This window comes from Poecilia reticulata, chromosome 23 (genome assembly GCF_904066995.2).
Source record: "Poecilia reticulata chromosome 23, P_reticulata-male-v2, whole genome shotgun sequence".
Taxonomy (NCBI): domain Eukaryota; kingdom Metazoa; phylum Chordata; class Actinopteri; order Cyprinodontiformes; family Poeciliidae; genus Poecilia; species Poecilia reticulata.
This window is the reverse complement of record NC_088852.1, coordinates 8,224,638-8,243,612: the sequence shown is the minus strand read 5'-3', so window position 1 is coordinate 8,243,612 and position 18,975 is coordinate 8,224,638. Positions and strand designations below refer to the sequence as shown.

Sequence of the window (18,975 nt, the reverse complement as noted above, 5' to 3'; positions counted from 1 at the left end):
CCCAAATCATCACCCTGTTTTATTATAAAAATTGTTTTTTGGGTTTTTTTTTTTTTAGAGGGCTCAACTTTGTTGTGAATCTGTTACACTATATGTAAAAACCTTTTGGGGGTTCACTGCCATATCTAGGTGTGCAGTCAGGGAGAGTGGTAAGTTATGCACCTTTTCTGAGAGGAATAAAGAGACCTTCAACCTTTATCAGCCTTTGTCACAACTCTCTGCCTTCAGACTTCTGATTGCTCATTGAACTCCCGCTAGTTTGCCGCTCCATATCGCAACTTTTCTTCCAAAAATGAAATAATTAAATATGAAATATTCTTATTTGGGTTTGACTTTGTCACCGCCGTATCTCTCTCTCTCTCTCTCTCTCTCTCTCTCTCTCTCTCTCTCTCTCTGTGTGTGCACTTCCTCTTCCTCTTGCCCTGACGCCGGTTTTCTTCGTCTTCTCGCAGATAAGAATTCAATAAAAGTGCGGGAAAGGGACGTGACATAATTATCATTAATTCCTGCGGGTGGCACTAATGGGAAGGATAGGGCAGTAACTTATCATGCTGGGACAGCCTCCTTATTGTTCATTATTTAGTGTTTGGTGAGCTGATGGCGGACTACATGTGCGTGGGTTTGCTTGGATGATGTGTGCTTGTGTGTGTACACAGCCGTGCGCTGTGCGAGATGGGACAAGGCTACGGCAAGGGGGGAAAAAAGTGCCCACCTTATCTCATCCTCCAACCCGCCACCCCCGCCTAGCTCACGTCTATTTCTCTCCAAATTGGATTTTATATTACAAAAGCAGTCAGGTATGAACAAGTCATTTTCCTCTTCTCTCCTTGTTTTGCCGTTTTCTTTCTTTTTTCTTTCTTTCCAAATCTCCACTTCTTTTGCCTCATTCTTTTCTCTTTCCTTTTGGTTTCTTTTCCTCCCTCCGTTTGCCACATTCTCCAGTAGGAGACATTTCTTGTTTTTACTCAAAAAAAATTTTTTTTGTCTTGAATTTGGACGCAGCTGCATGATCTGTGAGATTAACATCAGAATATCAAAAGAATTTTTTATAGCTTCAACTTTCTCACTGATGAATCAGTTTTTGCATGTGCACATGCAAATTGAAACATCTTTTGAATTTTCTCTCTGAGATTGCTACAGATGTCTTGAAAGCAAAGAGCCTGCATGTGTGTGATAGGTAATGATGTGCGCATGAATGTTGGTGATTATCTGGTGGACAGCAGGAAAGGATCTGATCATCTGTCTGGTTATAGTACTGATTAATCTGCTCTCACAATATTTATTCAAGAATACAAAAGCTTGGAAGGCAGCATCATCCTGGCAGCCATCTCTGTTGCAGTATTATTATCCAGATTATGTGAAATTACAACAGCAAGCTTCAAATGATGCATAGTTATTAAACACTTTTTACAGTTAACGATTCAGTAAGTGTGGCCTCCTTTATTACCCGATACCCCTAAATATGTTCAGCGGTTCTCTTAAGGCTTCAGATACTACAGTGATTAATTATGCAATCCACATTTGATTTTTATGAAAAGAACTACAAGAAGAAAGCCATTGTTCAGACAAAGCATTGAGAAGTTATGTTCTCTGTTTGCCGGAAGCCAAATAGGAGTTCGATGAACAAACCCATGAAAAAGAAGGTGCTCTGGTCAGATGAGAGCACTATTTGAATCAGTGTTTTGGCCCATAATGCATTGGTAAAATCCCAACACTCCATATGAACCTGAAAACCCATACAGATTGTGAAACTGGATGAAGAGAGTGCCATGTTGCGGTTAGTATTTTATTGATCAGATGCGAGGACAGGGAATCTGATCAGAGTTGACAAGAAGATGGATGGAGCTACTTTGAAGGCTATCATGGAAGAAAACGTCTTAAAGGCTGTAAAAGACTGTGGTGCAGCTTCACCTTCCAATAGAACAAGGATGCTAAACATACAGTGAGATCTGCTGTGAAATGTTTTATAACAAAGGGTCAACATGTGTTAGAATTGTCCAGTTACTTCCAAACCTCAGGAGACATCCTGTTTGAGACTCGGCTGCTTTGCAAAGAAGAATGGCTTAACAATTCACATTGTAAATGTGTAAAGCTGGTAGAAACAACAGGTTGTTCTACAAAGCCTTATCTTAGGTTGGGCAGGATAGAAATACACGTTATAATTCTCAGATTTTTATTAGTATTTTATTTAAGCAATACATCCATTTTCTTCTTTGTCACAATTTTGCGCTAGTTCCTAATAAAATACATAGACACAATTTAGTTTGTATCATGAAAAATGCGGTATGAAGACTTTATCAAGGCTTTTTTTGTTCTATATGTTTGAATTGAAGACCTTTTGCCCAACAACAATTTCTAAACACGTGGGCAGAGAAACAAACCTTCAGCCTCGTCTTCTTGGGTTTCAACCACGTGGCATTGTGGTTTCCTCACAGCAAGATGCTCTCTTAGGAATAACTCATCTTACCCACAGCAAGTCCATTGCTTTCTCCTTTAGCTGTGTTCTTCCTCTTGACTTTTCTTGACAGGGAAGTTAATTAAGATGGTGTTCTGTTAAGTTCGGAGGCCGGCCAGGAAGACTGGTTGAAGTTGGAGATGATGGTCTTGTATTTATGTTGTCAATTCTTTTTCTCTGTTCACTCAGTAGCTTTCAATTCATTCCTGTTTTTCGGAATCATCCAGTATTATAACTCATCTAGACTAATTGCAGATTTCTATTCGTCTGCTGTTTTGTTTCCCTGGATAGAAAGTTTAGTTTAGTTGCAGATGTTCTTCACCCACCAGAGGCAGCAAAATAAATAATGTCTTCCATTATTTCCAAGCCAGTCGTTCACAAATCATTCATCACTAAACCCCTGCAAGACGTTGTCTTCTGTTTTTTTCCCCCCCAAGTGTATGTGTGCGTGCGTGTGTGTGTGTGTGTGTGTGTGTGTTTCGTGATTCTTGTTGAGTGTGTCCTGTACTTTTCCATTTTTGAACATCTCCAATCTTCTTGCCTGGTTGTTTTTGTTATTCTCAAGATGAGTCGTTCCGTAACACCTTTCTGAAATGCAGGACAGAGAGGGTAAAATTAGGCGTGTAGCATTACATGTCCCTTTCTGTTTGCATGCTGTGTGAAGATTCTGTGGCTGATCTCCTTCTTTAATGTCTCCCACCCTCATCTACTGCAGATGGCGAGCAACGGACGTTTGCCTTAGAAGAAATTCAAAAATAATTGGATAAACGCAGAGCACAAACACACTGGCGCATATGCGCGCCACTTGGACGCGTGAAAAGACACAGGATATGCACATACATATTCTCATGTTCAGCCATGCAGATAAAAACAAGTCATAACTAAGATCGTTTGCAATTTGGTTATAGGGAACTCAATAAACAGAGAAAAAAAGAGCAGAAAAGTTGTCAGTCAGGACCAATGAGTCGTCTCCTTTTGCCCGTCTGTCCCTGACTCTAATGGTGCCCCCCATGCTGTGACACCTCCCTCGCATCATCAAAGCAGCATAGGCCCGCAGCAGTAGGAAACGGAGTGTTTTTTTTTATGTGTGTGTGTTTGTGCTGGTGCGTTTCATGGACACCCCCTGGAGAGACCTCCAGCTGCGTGTGCCACAGTAATCCCTTTTTTTTCCTGTGTCAGAGTGACTGATTGTAATGCACACGAGAGGAAACGGGCCTTCAAGTCACTTTCATGCATATACCCATGTGCATATACATTGACACTTAGTAGGGGGGAAAAACAGCCCCAGGACCAGAGCTTGTTACACATGTCCTTTCCAGCAGATACAACCACAAGCCAAGAGAGGAAATAAGATACACTGAACCCTGAAGAGTTCACAGTCTTGTTTCCTTTACACGTTTATGTAACATGTTATTTAATCCCAAAATGAAAAATGCAACCTTTTTATGTAGCCATCCTAGTGGTAACCTGAGCAAACATATGGCAAATAACCACTGCATCCTTTATTTGCCTCTAACGGATGCAGTGGTGGTAAAAAGCTTATTTATTCTCTCTCCCTTGGTGTGATGGTGGAGCTTTATGGATGCACTCGAGCTGTTCTTTTTGCAGGATTCAGTTATGATACAGAAAACATCCAGATGGACTTTTAAAAACAACAAAGAATCAAGACTACATGCACTCAATTATTTAATATGTTCAAAATAAATCTGTGCAAAATATACCTCACCAACTTTTAGATAATAATTTGGTTGGATTTTTAACCAGTCTCCTTGATAAAAGTGTTGGAATTTATTTATGCAGATTGTCGTACTACCTAATCAATTCCATAACCAGGTTTGATGTGTGTTTGGGATTGTTGTCTTGATGGAAAAACCCAGGTGTGTCCCAAGTTCAGCCATCCAGCTGTTGCGTTGAGGCGAAGCTGTAGAATTTGGAGGCAGTCTCCCCTTATTATTCTTTCAACATTGTACTTCCTGTAGCATCACACCCCCACAGGATGTTTGAAAGGCTCACCTTGACTACTCCAAACATACTTCCTCTCACTGTGCCACATAGCTCATGGGGTCGGGACACAGAGATGCTAACAAATAATTTTTTTTTCCAAGTCTTTGAGGGGGAAGTCCAAGTCAACTCTTTAGGGCACAAGCCTAAGTCAGGTCTAAAATCTTTTATTTTTGCCACTTGAGTCAGTATCCAGCCGGCGGTGCTATTGCTGGGGTGAGTATATATTTGAGCTTGTATCTGTAATATTCACCATAAACGGATAAAAGTAAATCTGTAGTAGATCAAGACTTCTACACCCAAAATTGAATCATTTCAATCCTGCTTTGAATCTGTACTTGGTGTTATTGTTGCACCCTGAAAACTGTTCAAATTCATCCTTAAAAGCCCAGAATGTTGAGGTGCATGCTGGTGTTGAGCTCATGTAAACATATTAGAACCACTGTAACGTTACCTGTCAGTAGACGAGAACGATCTAATGTACGAACAATATATACATCCACTGGAATAACATGTCTAAATTAGGCTCCGTGCAGAAACAAAACAGATAAGTATCAGAGGACAGCAGAGGGCTGGACTGTAGTAGTTCATTTGCAGTCTTATAAATGTGCTTACAAGTAACTTTCATCCTTAAAATTTATTTTTCTCTCCATCGTCGGCTGGATTTTATATGTTTAAAGAAACCAGAAGCTTGTCTACATTCAGTTAGACACAAAGTGTTTCACTGCCTCTACCTGCAGCAAGTAGTGAAATGAGACCGACACTGCACCATTGTGTCCTCCCACACACTGCACATACGCATTATCAGGTTTACTCAAGGAGACTGTTAATTAGCATGTCAGCTTACACATACAGCGCATACATTCGTCGAATACGTCTGTGCACACCGGCCGACACATAACAAACATGCAAGGTTTTAATGAGAAACAGTATTCCCTGCTTTTTTTTTATCGCTCTTTGTCAGATGCACAAACTGTAAGAGCATCTGTCCCCAGTTTGTCACTCACAATGCTGGCTGTGTTTGCTTTGTTGATTGGAAAGGCAGAGCATACACCTCGCTGCTGTTTTCTCAAGGCCATCGGTTTCTTATCTTGCAAAGATTCATTTAAAGTAAGTGCAGTAGGGGCAGTAGAACGCAAATTATGATTTAACATTCTTGGGGTTGCACTCACCATCCCCAAGCAGTGGAATAGCGGACATAATCTTTGAAAAGGGAAATCCTGTCATGCAAAAGGACAGGAGTAGTTTTTTTTGGTTTATCTTAAGCTTAATGCTATTTTAAAAGTCTTCATCTCTTTGTTCAATATTATACAGGCATTATATGTAACGGTAGTGCATAGGACGTCTCGATATCCAAGAGCAGTACCATTCCAGCATTGCCTTACGTCACTTTTGATACTGTAATGTACGCACCATATAACGTAGGCTTTTGAATTAATTCATTTTATTATATTGAAAAATCCCACAGCTTGAGTTCTATGACTATCATTCACCATATGAGAGCCATTACTACAGAAGCAATGCAACTGTGACTCAAATGTAGATTAAAAAAAATGCTAGGTTATCTCCACTGATGATGATTCACTCACCTCGGCATGCTGGATGCTTGAAGCTCAAAGTAAAGCTCCCAGCTTGCCCTACTGTATGGGATAATTTAGGGAATATTTGCTTTACCACTTGAAAGCACTAATTAAGCATAACAATTTTATTCTAGCCTCCCAGTTTTTTTTGTTTTTTGTTTTTTTTTAATTGGCCTTATAAAATGTTCTAATTTAAATGAATTTGTATCTGTCACAGTTGGTACAGAACGGCACATCACTGCAGGCTTATAGTAGTTTACCACTACTCCGGCCTTAGTCATACATTCGTACCTGTGTTTGTATGCGTGTGTGTGTGTGCGTGTGTGTGTGTGTGTGTGTTGATTTGTACCCGCTTGCATTCATGTGTGACCTTCGGAAGGGCAGAAAGAATAAGTAGGGAGGTGGCTTTGACTGCGGCACATCGATCCTGGACCCCTGCATTCTCCTGCTCAACAGTCACTTTCTGTTCACACACACACACACACACACACACACACGCGCACACACACATTGCTTACACATCCACGCATGCCTCATTGGCCAAATAGACTTACATATGAGTGACGGGGCCAATTTCTCTCCTTTTCCTCCTCTTGTTAATTTATGGCCATTGATCTACACTGAGCTGAATTTATGCTCATCGTGCTCTCAGACTCTTTCTCACGTTCACACAAGCACAATCGGCTCTTTTGTGTCGCTTACAATGCTGTACAGTGACACATGCTCCTGCTGCCTCAGCACAAGTTGTGTGAAGAAAGTATGGGGAACATGATGAAGGACTCGGCAATTGTGTGAAGTTGAACTAAAGGTGCTGCTACAGATGTGGAAATGAGCTGGAGTCATTTACGTTTATGCTATAATATCCCTGTGAAGTGCATGTTAGACTAAAGGTTTTCACAGTAAAAATAAAAAACGTTTTTCTTTGACAAAAGCTTAAGCTAAATGTTCAGGAAGTCTGATTTCCTGTATCGTGTTTGCTTGTACTCAGGTGCCTGTCCATCCACTGCAGACAGCCAGGTGCTTGGTGAGAGCGAACGTAGCAGGGAGCAGATTCTCCAGACTCTGAGCGATTTGTCTCGGGGCTTCCAGGATATCGCCGATCGTTGTCTGCTGGTGTTACACCTGGAGGTCAGGTAAGAAAACAAAACTGAGGAATTTGAAACCGTTTTACATTGTTATTGTCTTGTCTATTTCAGTCAAAAGTTCATATGTATTTGTGTCGTATTAACTTTGGGTTTTTTAACGATGCTTAAGGCTTTGCTTAATGCATTTGGGAATTTCACCTAATCCACTAAAACTGCAGCACAACTTACATATAGTTCTGATCAAAAAAAAATTGATACCCCATTAAACGTTGAGTTTTTTGTCATCTCTGGAAAATAGCATTATTTAATTAAAAGTAAAAGACAAAAATAAACTATATTTTAATTGCTAAACATCAGCTAAATTCATTCAAATTTTACTTGAAGTTGATTGTATGGTAAAAGTTGTTTTTTCCCCCCTCATGACTACATTGACTGTGTCTACTGCATATTTGTATTTGCATGAATAACATTACTGCATTGACATAGTTATGTTTTGTCAACCTTTTTTTAACACAGCAGCACAGAAAACGTGTTGTCAAATCCAGTGTGCAAAAATGATTTGTCCTCATAAATGAATTCTCCAGTTCAGAACTGCATTATCTTCAGTATGTGTTTTGAATGTCAATGTCTAAGTTAATTTACCACACCATATACTTTTTCACTCCCGTAGAACCACTAATAGTCCTCCATCATCCTCTTTTATTTCCATCCCTCCCTGTAGTCCATTATGTAGCTTATGCAATATTGTTGATGATTTCAGTTGAAAACCCTCCCTGAGGCTGATGTCTAGCTATATGCTACACTCCATTGACTCTCCCCATCTAGCGAATTTCCCCTGATAGTGGTACCAGCTAAATGAAGCCATGAGGAAGAGAGAAGGAGGCAAGGAAGGGAGAGAAGAGGGAGGAGGAGAGATGAGTGAGGCTAAAGTGGTGTTGGGGGTTAACGAAAGGATCTACAGTAGCTTAGTGGGGGAAACGATTGAATTGAGAGGGAGGGATGGGGAGATGGAGGAATTCAATATGCAGTGTGCTTTTTGGCTTTTGCCGAAGGGGAAAAGACATTTACCCATATAATTTTTATGTTCTTCCACCCTAGACACTGTGACTAAGGAATTTAAAATGTATTGACTTTGTTAGTCAAGATAGCTCTTTATGGAGCTAAAGAACCGCTCACAAAAATGTTAGAGAACATAGAACAAGAGGAGTGAGGAAGTAATTTCTACATTTGGTATTTTGGGGGTTTGGCCTTATTTAGGAATCTTAATATTGTATTTGTTGTTTTTGGTAATAACTATTCGGTGTTTAGCTGCTAGGAGGAAAGTCAGTTGCTGCAAGTTTGAGGTCTTGGTTCTCAACCAGAAAAAGACAGTCTGCTTTTTCCAGAGTCGGGGTCAGATTCTGCCACAAGGGGGTTCAAGTAAGTGATAGAGCAGGTGATCTATAGATGGATTGAGCCTTTATCTGCTGCAATATAGTGAAGAAAGAGCTTATCCAAAGAGCAAAAGCTCTGGATTTACTGGGCTATCTTTGTCCCAACTTTCATCTATTGTCAGGAGATTCGGATCATGATTAAAAGTATGAGATCCTGGAACCAACGTGCTGATGTCAGCTTGTTTCACACCTTTGCTAGACTTGGCCTAAGAGATTGGGTGATTAGCTTTAAGTAGAACTGCTTCTCCTCCACATCAAAAGGAGTCGGTTTAGGTGGTTCAGTCATACGATTTCTATCTCTCATGAACACCTCCCAGGTTCTCTAGTCTTGTCCCACTCAGATCATTTTACGGGACAGACAGACCCAGAGCTCAGAGGAACTACATCCCTTCTGACCTGGGAATGTCTTTGAGTCCTCTAGAATGAACCAGAGGGTGTCATTGGAGAATGTCAGGGTTTTTCTTCTGGGCCTTTTAGTCCTGTTACTCAATCTCTGATAAGTGGGCGGCAATAATCTCTAATGATTGATATTATTTTTCAGTTTCTCTTCTTCAGGGAAACAACAATATACTTTGCTCAACTATAGCTTGTTATCTTAATGCCCTTTTATTTTGCTGAGCCACAGGCAAAGTTTTTTTTCCTCGTGATGTGCCCGATTTTTCTCCAATGTAGGGGTGAACCAAAGGTCAGGTAATCGCATATCCTTCAGGACTTTTCTTTGCAGGGAACGTCACTTGCAAATGTCCAATTAGAAATCTATTTGAGGCAACTGTCCAATTATTTTGAGCCCCCTGACAATATATCTTAAAGAGCTGCAATTTTTATATCTGCATTCTTTTCTTTTTAAAGTGCATCGTCCTAAAAGCTCTGAAAACAATGTTGTTTTTTAGGTGCAAAACATACATATTCTAGTATAAAAGAAACTATGGTTACATAACAGCATTGAGAGTGTGCTCTTTATTTACATGATGTTTTTGCTTTTCTTTTAACGCCCTTAAGGAAAATGTGTCATATTCAGTGCGGTGCTCTCCAGCACTCTTTGTAGCTTAACGATATCCAGCAGTGATGTAGTCATAGTTGAATAAGTGGATTTATGCTGAATACTTATGAAACTGAAGAATTTCTGTATGAATTATAGAGTTTAAAAGCAGGTAGACAGCTCACATTATAACTACTTAATTCTGATTTAGAAGACTATTATAATAGCAGCAGGTGACTGGGACGTTCTTGAGGGATATAATTGTAAATGATAGTTTGAGGAATGATGTGCATTTAATGACTGATTAAGTGCAAAGTTTTACAATTGACTATGCTTCAAGATTTCTCTCTGTTCTTCCGTTTCCACTCTGCTCCCCTGCTTTACTCCAGGGTACACTGTTTCCATTACCTGATCCCCCTCACCAAGCAGGGGAACTATGCTATTGTGGCCAACGTGGAAAGCATGGACTACGACCCCCTGGTGGTCAAACTGAATAAGGACATCTCAGCCATTGAAGAAGCCATGGGAGCCGCCTTGCAGCAGCACAAGTTTCAGTATATATTTGAAGGTAAGCTGGACCCTGGTAGAAATTTCAAACGGTGTCATTTATTCCCTTACTTCGGGATTCCGTTGTAGTCTGGAAAAGTGTGGAGTTTATTTTTAATGTTTTCCGCATCTGGACAAAGAAATTGGCATTTTGACAAATATATCTTAACCTGTTCTCTAAAATCAGTCGTCCATAATTTTCACCATTTGTTATTTAAATGACCTTTTCAAGCATTGAGAACTCCTGAAAAGAATTAAACAAATCAGTTGGGACCCTGAGTTTTGCTCTCTATTTTTGAGAACATTTGAAATGTTTTGTTCTTCTTTAGTAAATGTTCTGCTGTTTTCATCCAAATAAACCTGTGTTATGTTTGTGGGTTTTTTCAGGTCTTGGTCATCTCATTTCCTGCATTCTAATCAATGGGGCCCAATACTTTAAGAGAATCAGTGAGTCTGGCATCAAAAAGATGTGCAGAAACATCTTTGTCCTTCAACAGAACCTCACCAACATCACCATGTCCAGAGAGGCTGACCTCGACTTTGCCAGGTAGCTCCTTCTCATATTTTTGTATTATCACGAAGTGTTTTACAAGGACTGACACAGCAAATGTGCAGTTGCAGTTACACGCTATAAACACTCCAAGGCATATAAGAGGCATTTGGAGATCTTCAATATGGGTATTACTCAGTTTCTGTATTCAGAGCTTTTGGAGATACTAACATTTTTAAACTCCCATAACTTCCTGTTACTTCAGTAGGTGGAGTTTTGGGTCAGAATTTCTTTTGACATCTCATGATGTAAATGTGTCATTTCTCCATTGTCAATGCCCGACAGAGGGTCAAGCAGCCTGTCAGCAACACTGTGTTTTGTGTCCGAGACGTTGTTTGTGAATCTGTCATCTATGTGAGTGAAGGGGTCGTGCAAAACACGACGAACTGAGAGAGTCCTCAGGTTCGGGAAGATTCTCATCAATTCTTAAGTGTTTTGCAAGGGAAGTAGAAGAGATTGCAGGGACAGAAGTTGGTAGAAATGAGCACGTACACAACATGCAGCGGCGTCAGGAGAAAAGGGGCATTTATTTAAAGATAAAAGTTGAGGAAGGAGCGTTAAATATTAATTTTAAAATTAACAGCCCGAAAATACACCGTGACATGTTGTGGGGTTAATTAGCTTCTTTCAACATCCCTTAAAACTTGTCATATTTTTTCAGCGCTTTGGTGTTTGTGTGCCAGCAGAGTTTGGGCATTATTATTTATCTAATTTGGTATAAATGCATTCCAAATTTTTTTTTTTTTAAACCAAAGAGGTAAAGTGTAATGACCTGAACTGTTGTGGACTGTACCGGATGTGGAGGTGATTAGCATGTTATTTCTTCCTCCTGTCAGCTTTGATTACGGTGGAATGGGGGTGATGGCTTTTTGTGTCTTTTCTCTCTTTCTCCCACTCTCCCTGATTACGAGGCGTGGGCGGTGTGGAAGTGTTGATTGGGAATTGCAAAGCTCATTGTTTACACATTCATGGCTTTTTGGATTGGCCGGCCTCCGGCTCCTGGATACAGACTCTCACAAACGCACACAAAACCCCCACGTACACACACCTGTAGTGTAGCCCTAACTCCCACACATTCAAATGGTAATAACAACCACACAGCAGCACATATATATGTATATGTTATTTTAAGGAGACCATCTGACTTTTTATTCAAAATCCAATGGTTCTTTAGAGGTCACAATACATTGCACATAATACGTTTGGAAGAGAAACAGGCCAACATAATCCAGGATTGATCTCTGTTCTTTTTTTTCTCACAAATTCACCCTGTCTTTCAAACTAGACCTACGTAGTGTTATCAGATGCATTTCCAATTTAAATGTGAGCAAAACTTTGTTGATATTCCATGAATGTAAAAAACAACAAAAACAAACAAAAAAAACACAATTCACAATTTCATTCTTTCCATTTAATAAAAAATGCAATTTCTTGTGTGTTTCTTATTAAACATACAAACACGAATATGTTTGTTCACACAATAATTCATTACAAAAGAAAACTAATTTACTGTAGGACTCTCTATGTAACAGATTTGCAACTGAGTGTGTAATCTGGTGTTGTAAAGCACCACAGTTTTGAAATAAAGACGTTGAGAAAGTTGGCTTCGGTTTACCGGAATCAGCAGTGACAAAACAGTCTGGTTGGACTACAAGAAGAGTATTTGTTATTACCTCCCCTGGAAAGAATTGATGGCAAATAATCAAAGGAAGAAATCACAGCAGGATGTCTGCTTTGCAGACTGGCTGCAGATGTTTCCCAGTTTAGCCATGCTCCTGTTTCTGTTCCAGTGTGTGTGCTTGATCATTTGTTCTTTGTGTTTGGCTGCAGCCGTGTGGACAAGTTCTGCACAAGAGCACCATAACAGCCAATGATCTGAGTTAAAACTACAGTAGGGCCTGGTTGTCAGCACTGCAGAACAAATAGGCATGCACACACACACACACACACACACACACACACACACACTACTTTTTGCCTTTCCCATAGAGTGAAAAATGATAAGGAAACAGTGTCACCTCGTGGTGGCATCCTAGCTTGCATACTGTGGGGAAAAAAAAAAAAAGTTGAAAACTTACAGTACATCCAGTTGTAAATGTTGCACCTGCTGGTATCACCTGAATGTGTTTTTGTGTGTGCGTGTGCGTGAGCAGGTGTATTAGTATCGTCCCAAAGCAGTCTCATGTTGCTCAGTCAGAAGTTTGGCAGCAGCATAAGCTTGTATGTCAAGGTCAAACACACATGCACACATGATCAGAGAAACACACACACACAGTCTCCAACCATCTGCTCAGAGACGAGACTCATTTTGCAAACCTGCGTGTCACAGCAAAGTCATCTCCGAGTGTGTGTTTTTGTTTATTGACGGCGCACTCAACCTTATCACTGCGCTGATCTCCTCTGGTTGTCCGCTGTATCCGCCCCTCCCTCTTTCTTCCTACATCTTCCTCTCTGCCTGTTTATGCTGATGGGTTGTTTTGACAAGAGCTGAGATAAGTTCAACTTGGGAAGTTTGTGGTGAGCCCTTCATCTCGAAAAGCGTGAGAAAACTCAGTAGTTGCACATGACAACATTTTTAAGTCGACAAATGCACATTTGTCGACTTAAGTCCCTGTGTCCTCACATTCGTTTGTAGATGTATTTAAAGTTTTCGCTTCATGATGAGAATATACAGCAAGAGTGTATTATAACAGCAAAATGTTAAAAAAGGGTTAATTACTTGCTTTTAATCTGAGTCGAGTTACAAAGAGGCCAAATTCACAAGTTAAAATGAAGGTTTGCCTCATCTTCTATTTAGTACATCAGTAATTCACAATGCATTGTGAATTGGATTGTATTTCGTAAAGAACCTAGTTTCTGTTCTTCACTTCAGAACTGTATTGAGATAATACACACACAAATCTAAAAAAAAGGATAAAATGTGATTCATATATTAAACAGGTCTACATTATCTGCTCCAGGTAATTCCTTAACATTGATGGAAAAAGTACTACTTATAAAAGTACTACTTTTAAGGTAGAATTATTATTTATAAGATGGGGAAAATGTCTTGTTCCACTGGTAGAATATTTTCCTTATAACTATTACGTTTTCGTCAATATTAAGAAATTATTGCCTTAAAAGGGCTCCATTGTTCTGAAATGTTACTTGTAAGTTACTTTTGTCTTATTCCAATTTTACTAAATGTAATCTTAGTGCACTTACTGTCAGATCAGATCAGATAATTGCACTAGAAACTAGACTAAAAACACTTGGTAAGACTTTGTGTTTTTGAAGTGAATAGTATAGAAAAATCTTTCTATTTCCAAGCTTTATTTTCTGTCCAATTGTTTAAAACATCCATCTCTGTTTTTGTCTATTTGTCCATCTACCGTTTGTTCAGCACTCACCTTTTGTCGCTTTTAAGGGAGGTGTTTTGTTGTGAGAGCAGCCCCAAAGCGTGCCACCTACAAGCCTAAAATGGCATGTTGTCATGAAGACCTGAAAGGTCCATTAGTTTGAGAAAATCGAAGTATGTTCCCAGACGCGGACCGAAGCACCATTACAAATTCACAAAAAGCAAAGCTCTGAGCCGACCGGCGACCCGTGCATGCAGGTCGGAGAGTTGTCATAACACAAACAACAAATCCGCCGCAGCTTAGCCAACCAGCTAGCATAGACACCAGTCTGACAGTCTCATTGTCAAGGCACCCCAGGGTTCATCCCATCTCACCCACCTGTCTCCTACTGGAATGGCTCCAGCGTTCCAATCTACATGTCTGTAATGCGCAATAAGGTGTTGCGCTCTGTAGTTTCCTAAAGTGTTACCCCCCTGGTGGCTGTGCGTCTCCGAGAGTCAGTGTGTTGGCAAGTAAACTGTCTTTGGCTTGGAGCTTATGTGTGTCAAGGTGACAGCCTGGTGTGTCCTCAGAGATTGTAGTTATAAGTACAGTTGACGGCCATGTCAGGAGGTAGTGGGTGTCAACAGATAAAAGCGTTTGTATTTAGGCCGGGTTGCAGTACACTGTCACTTCTGTCTCCATCCTTGTCACCTTGTGTTTCTTGCCTTATCTCTCTCGTTCCTCTGTTTGTTTTTTTTTTCCCCCACCCTCCCTCCCTGTCTTTTTCTTGTTTTTGCCATAGTCCAATCAACTTCTCCGCCTCGGCTCAATTGAAATTCTCCTCCTCTCCGTCTACCTGCGCCCTCTCTCCTCTGTCGCTCGTTTTCTGCGTGCATGCGCAAGACGCCGTGTGATAAGGCTGCTCTTTGTTGATGGAGCCTGTCTCCGTGCGTTTCGGTCTCTGTATCCACACCTCCCAGCATGATGGCACTCGCCTTTGCTGATGAAGCCAGTCAGGGGGTTGGTGCGCATTCGTGCCCGTGTTTGTGCCGATGCAGCATGATGAGACTGGTCTTTGCTGATGAAGCTTCACCCCAAGTCTCTGCAGACCTCTGCTCATTACCAGAGGAGAGACAAATGCACTGTTCTGGAGGGAGATGGAGACAGAAGGAGGGGAAGGGAGGGGAGCCTATCATCCTTCGGTTCAAAAAGCCAAGCGAACGTTAAGACTGAGATTACACGTTCACAAAGCCACCTTTTTGAAATTTGCTGTTTATATTTAGTGAAAATGCAACATTATCATCATCGACTTGTATTTTTAAAGATTATTCTCAGTTCTTGTTGACAATCTATTTGAATCAAATGTACAAGCAGACATAAATGAGTAAACCCCTTAAACACAGCATTACGTTTGATAAAAACACAGTTGGGCTGCGTCTTAGTTTGAGCATGACTGAGTTCGGTCTCCAGTTGTCATAGTAACACGTGTTTTCCAGCATGCGAGTCTTTCAGACTCACTACAGTCAGATACTACTGTTATCAGAACAGAGGGGAAGATTTATTAGAGGAAAACATATCAGAAGCAACACTGAACTGGCTTATTGACTAAAAGCTTTTTCAAGACAGGGAAAATATGCCGCCAACATTCTGAACAATTAACTTTATATTTGTTTTACCCCTCAAGGGAAGCTATATTTTACATCTAAAAACCTAAAAATCTTAAAAGTATAAAAGAAAAAAAACAATTGATTGACAATTCCATTTTTTTTTCCAATGTATAGATAATTTAAAAAGTCACTTTTCTGACAAAACACAATCTTTAGAAACACAAATTTCTAGAGCATGTGATGTCTGAAACTGGTTTGCATAAATTTCTATCCCTGCAAACGGAGAACAGTTTATTAGAGACGGAAGTATGTTGCGCGAATAAACTGTCACTTGTTGGCAACACGAAGAAGGATAGAGTTCTTGGTTTCCTAAAAGATGATGGCAGCTGGATAGGATATTGTGTTACACAGTGAGGGATAAGCTTCATAACGTCCTGCAACTTTCAGTTATGATCTGCATTGCGTTCATTTTGTGACACCCTTATTTTAATTTTCCTTGAATAGTTTCTGATTTTGAACATCAAACTTAATACATTAGCTGTGTGTGTGCTGCACTGTGAAGACATGAGCTAAAGCCTTGCTGAAGGTGCCAGGAGGTATTTGTTACAGCACCAACAAGCCTTGGTTCCCCCTGATGGTCAAGTTGATCCACATGCTTGCACATCTTTTTTTGTTATTATTTTGTTCCTCCCTCTTTCTCATCGTTCTCCTACTAACTAATGTGTTTTCCCAAACATGCTGACAGAAGCAGCCCGTAATGGCTTTAATATTGTATACGCTACAAATGAGGGGGAAATGAAATGTGCTGAATCTCATCTTTCTTCCACTTTTCTATTCTCGCCGCCGCTTCCCTCTCGTTCCATTGTCATGTGTCCGTCGCGCGCGCGGCGCCGTCGCGTCGTGAATTTATTTAATATTCTTTGCGTACGAGGGGAGAGGTAGGGAAGCAGCTAATTAAAATTTAATGGAACGCAGTCCGCGGAGGCACGTCTGCACACATATACAAAGAAGCTGATTAATAAATCAGAACTCTTATAGATTGGACTTGTGGAGGAAGCAGGTGGAAATTGGCCAAAAATTACTGTGTGCGGTTTTCATGTGTGGGTGAAGGAGGAGTGTGCACAGAGGGAGGCTGAGGGCTGTAAAGACTCTAAAGAGGAGGGCAATCAAAACAATTCACCGTGGTGCTGTTTGAAAAATAAGACTTGTTTCATTAACCAGTTGCTACTCCACCAAAGGGAAATGTGCGTGTGTGTGTGTGTGCGTGCGTGTTATAGTGCGTAAGCCACAAGGGCTTCTTTCTTGATGGTGGGTGCAGAGAGATTTTAATCTTATTAACAGCCTTTCCCTGTTCGGCAAATAGCTTTCCAACTGCTTGGGTAATGAACTGTTTGAAAGTGTTTTCAGCACACACTAACATACATCACTCAGACACATTGATAGATCGACCAACATGCACACACAAACACGCGCTTTTTTTCTTCCTTTTTTTTCTTTACAGACCAGCCTCCCCCTCCTCTAACCGCTGAACAAAGCTCAGATTGCAAGCAGTCCTCATGGTTCCGACACCCAAACAAACACACAGGCTCTTAACAGACAGCTGACAGTTTGCCACGCCTTCTTCCTGCAGATGCTGATGTCTTCACATGAGATCCTACAGCAAGAACTGTGATGTGCACAAGTGTTTTAGTAGCCCCTTATCAGCTGTAGATAAGCATAATTACACCCTTTTCTCAGCTACCTAATAAATTAATGCCACAATTACACTAAAAAAAGTCAACTTTTCAGCTGGGGCTTTTATTCATTAAATCCCACTTGGTGTTGCAGAATCACAGCAAGTCATCCAGGGCTTAAACAGCAAAGTAGCCCCCAGTTTGTCACGCTAGTTCTTTGTTATTTTGGGGGGTTTTTTTTACAAGAAAATGGGGTTTTAAAGTTTTTGAAAGACTACCAGTGATACATACATGACAGTGAAGTGATAACTCCCTTACTGTCAGATGATTTGTGTATTTAGCCTGGTAAACTTTTGGAAAATGGCTCGGAAACACATGGAAAAATCTCCGGCTCTTAGACAAATGGAAAACAAAAACATCCCAAAGCTAATTTATGCATGTTTAAGTGATTTATTAAGTAAAAAACATAGGGTAAATACATTGACTGTTTATACCCACAGCTTTTATTTGTTTTTCATAGACTTTTCCCAACTTTGAGTAAATGTCCAAAATGTCATCTGAAAAATGTCTTTGAACAGCAAACCAATCATCTTAAATTTCTGTTGTTGCAATCAAGGTTGGCCAAGCACACACAAATTAAATGTGTGATTCGTTTCATTGTGAGATGAGCCCCCTTATTGTTGCCGTCTCATCTCAACCTCAGTTAAGTAGTGAGTCCGCAATACTCAATCATTTTAACGGCTTTTTTTATTAAATGAATTCAAGGATGAGAAAAATGAACAAAGCCTTCAAGAGGAACGAAGAGCAGGATGGAGGGTGAGACGGAATGCAAATGCTTTGGTGATCAAGGGCGTCTCTCGTCAAGGGAAGGCCAAAAAGCAGATATTATGCACCTCTGCTTCTCATTTATCTCCAACGTGATCTGGCGTTTATTTTATAGCTCTAATTTATCTCATCTCCCCCTTCATAACTCTTTTCGTGTTTTTTTTTTTTTTTTCCTCCAGTTTTAAAGTGTTAAAGTAGAAAAAAACGGTATCGCATAAAAAACAGACGCGGGAGAGAAGTTCCATAAGTGGCCGTTAACGCCTTGTTAGCATTGAAAATGATCTCTCCAAAATGTGCTAAAGCTAGTTCTTCTCCTTTTACTGTCATATTGAATTTCATATGGAACACCAGAGAGCTTAGCTTCTTTCCCTTTTAAGATGCATTCACATGAACAGTTCAGAGTCTGTTTTCGACTGTCAGACAAAATACAAAAAAATGGAAGTGCAAATCTAACTGTTTTAAAAAAAACATAAGGTCTTCATTTAGCATAACAGTTTTACTACTACCCTTCTTGAGCATCTTTCTGCCTTGCAAAGCTGCATTAGTTTCTGTTGCGCGACCAACAGCTGTCCTTGGCCAAGGTTGGTAGTTTATTCTAATAAAGGAAGCCCTTCCTTCCTCTTAGGAGAAAAGAAGCCCTGTAGCAGTTTCAGCTGCAGCCTTCTCTGTAATTATTTACACAAATCCAATACTTCAAATCACCCTATTGATTTGCAAATACAAATTCAGATACTGGCTAAGTCAAATAGTCTAATCAACCTGTTTCCACTAGATATATTCATACAAAGTTGTCATGGAATCATTTTTAATGTTGCAACCACAATCTGTAATGTGTTTTATTGGGATACTGTGTGTCAGACCAACACATATTAGTACTATTGTCTCCAAAGTGAGCACAAGCTATTTTTGCAAAAAAAAAAA

General features: G+C 40.2%; 1 protein-coding gene across 2 annotated transcripts in view; it reads left to right on the top strand.

The window, feature by feature from the left end:
• The window catches only part of exoc4 (exocyst complex component 4), a 112,786-nt gene that overhangs the window by 92,199 nt on the left and 1,612 nt on the right, over positions 1-18,975 (top strand). For both annotated transcript variants that reach the window (XM_008400669.3, XM_008400670.3), the window contains exons 17-19: positions 7,025-7,169; positions 9,923-10,101; positions 10,467-10,626. In XM_008400669.3, coding sequence (XP_008398891.1) covers positions 7,025-7,169; positions 9,923-10,101; positions 10,467-10,626 — 484 coding nt within the window. The remainder of the gene's footprint in view (positions 1-7,024; positions 7,170-9,922; positions 10,102-10,466; positions 10,627-18,975) is intronic.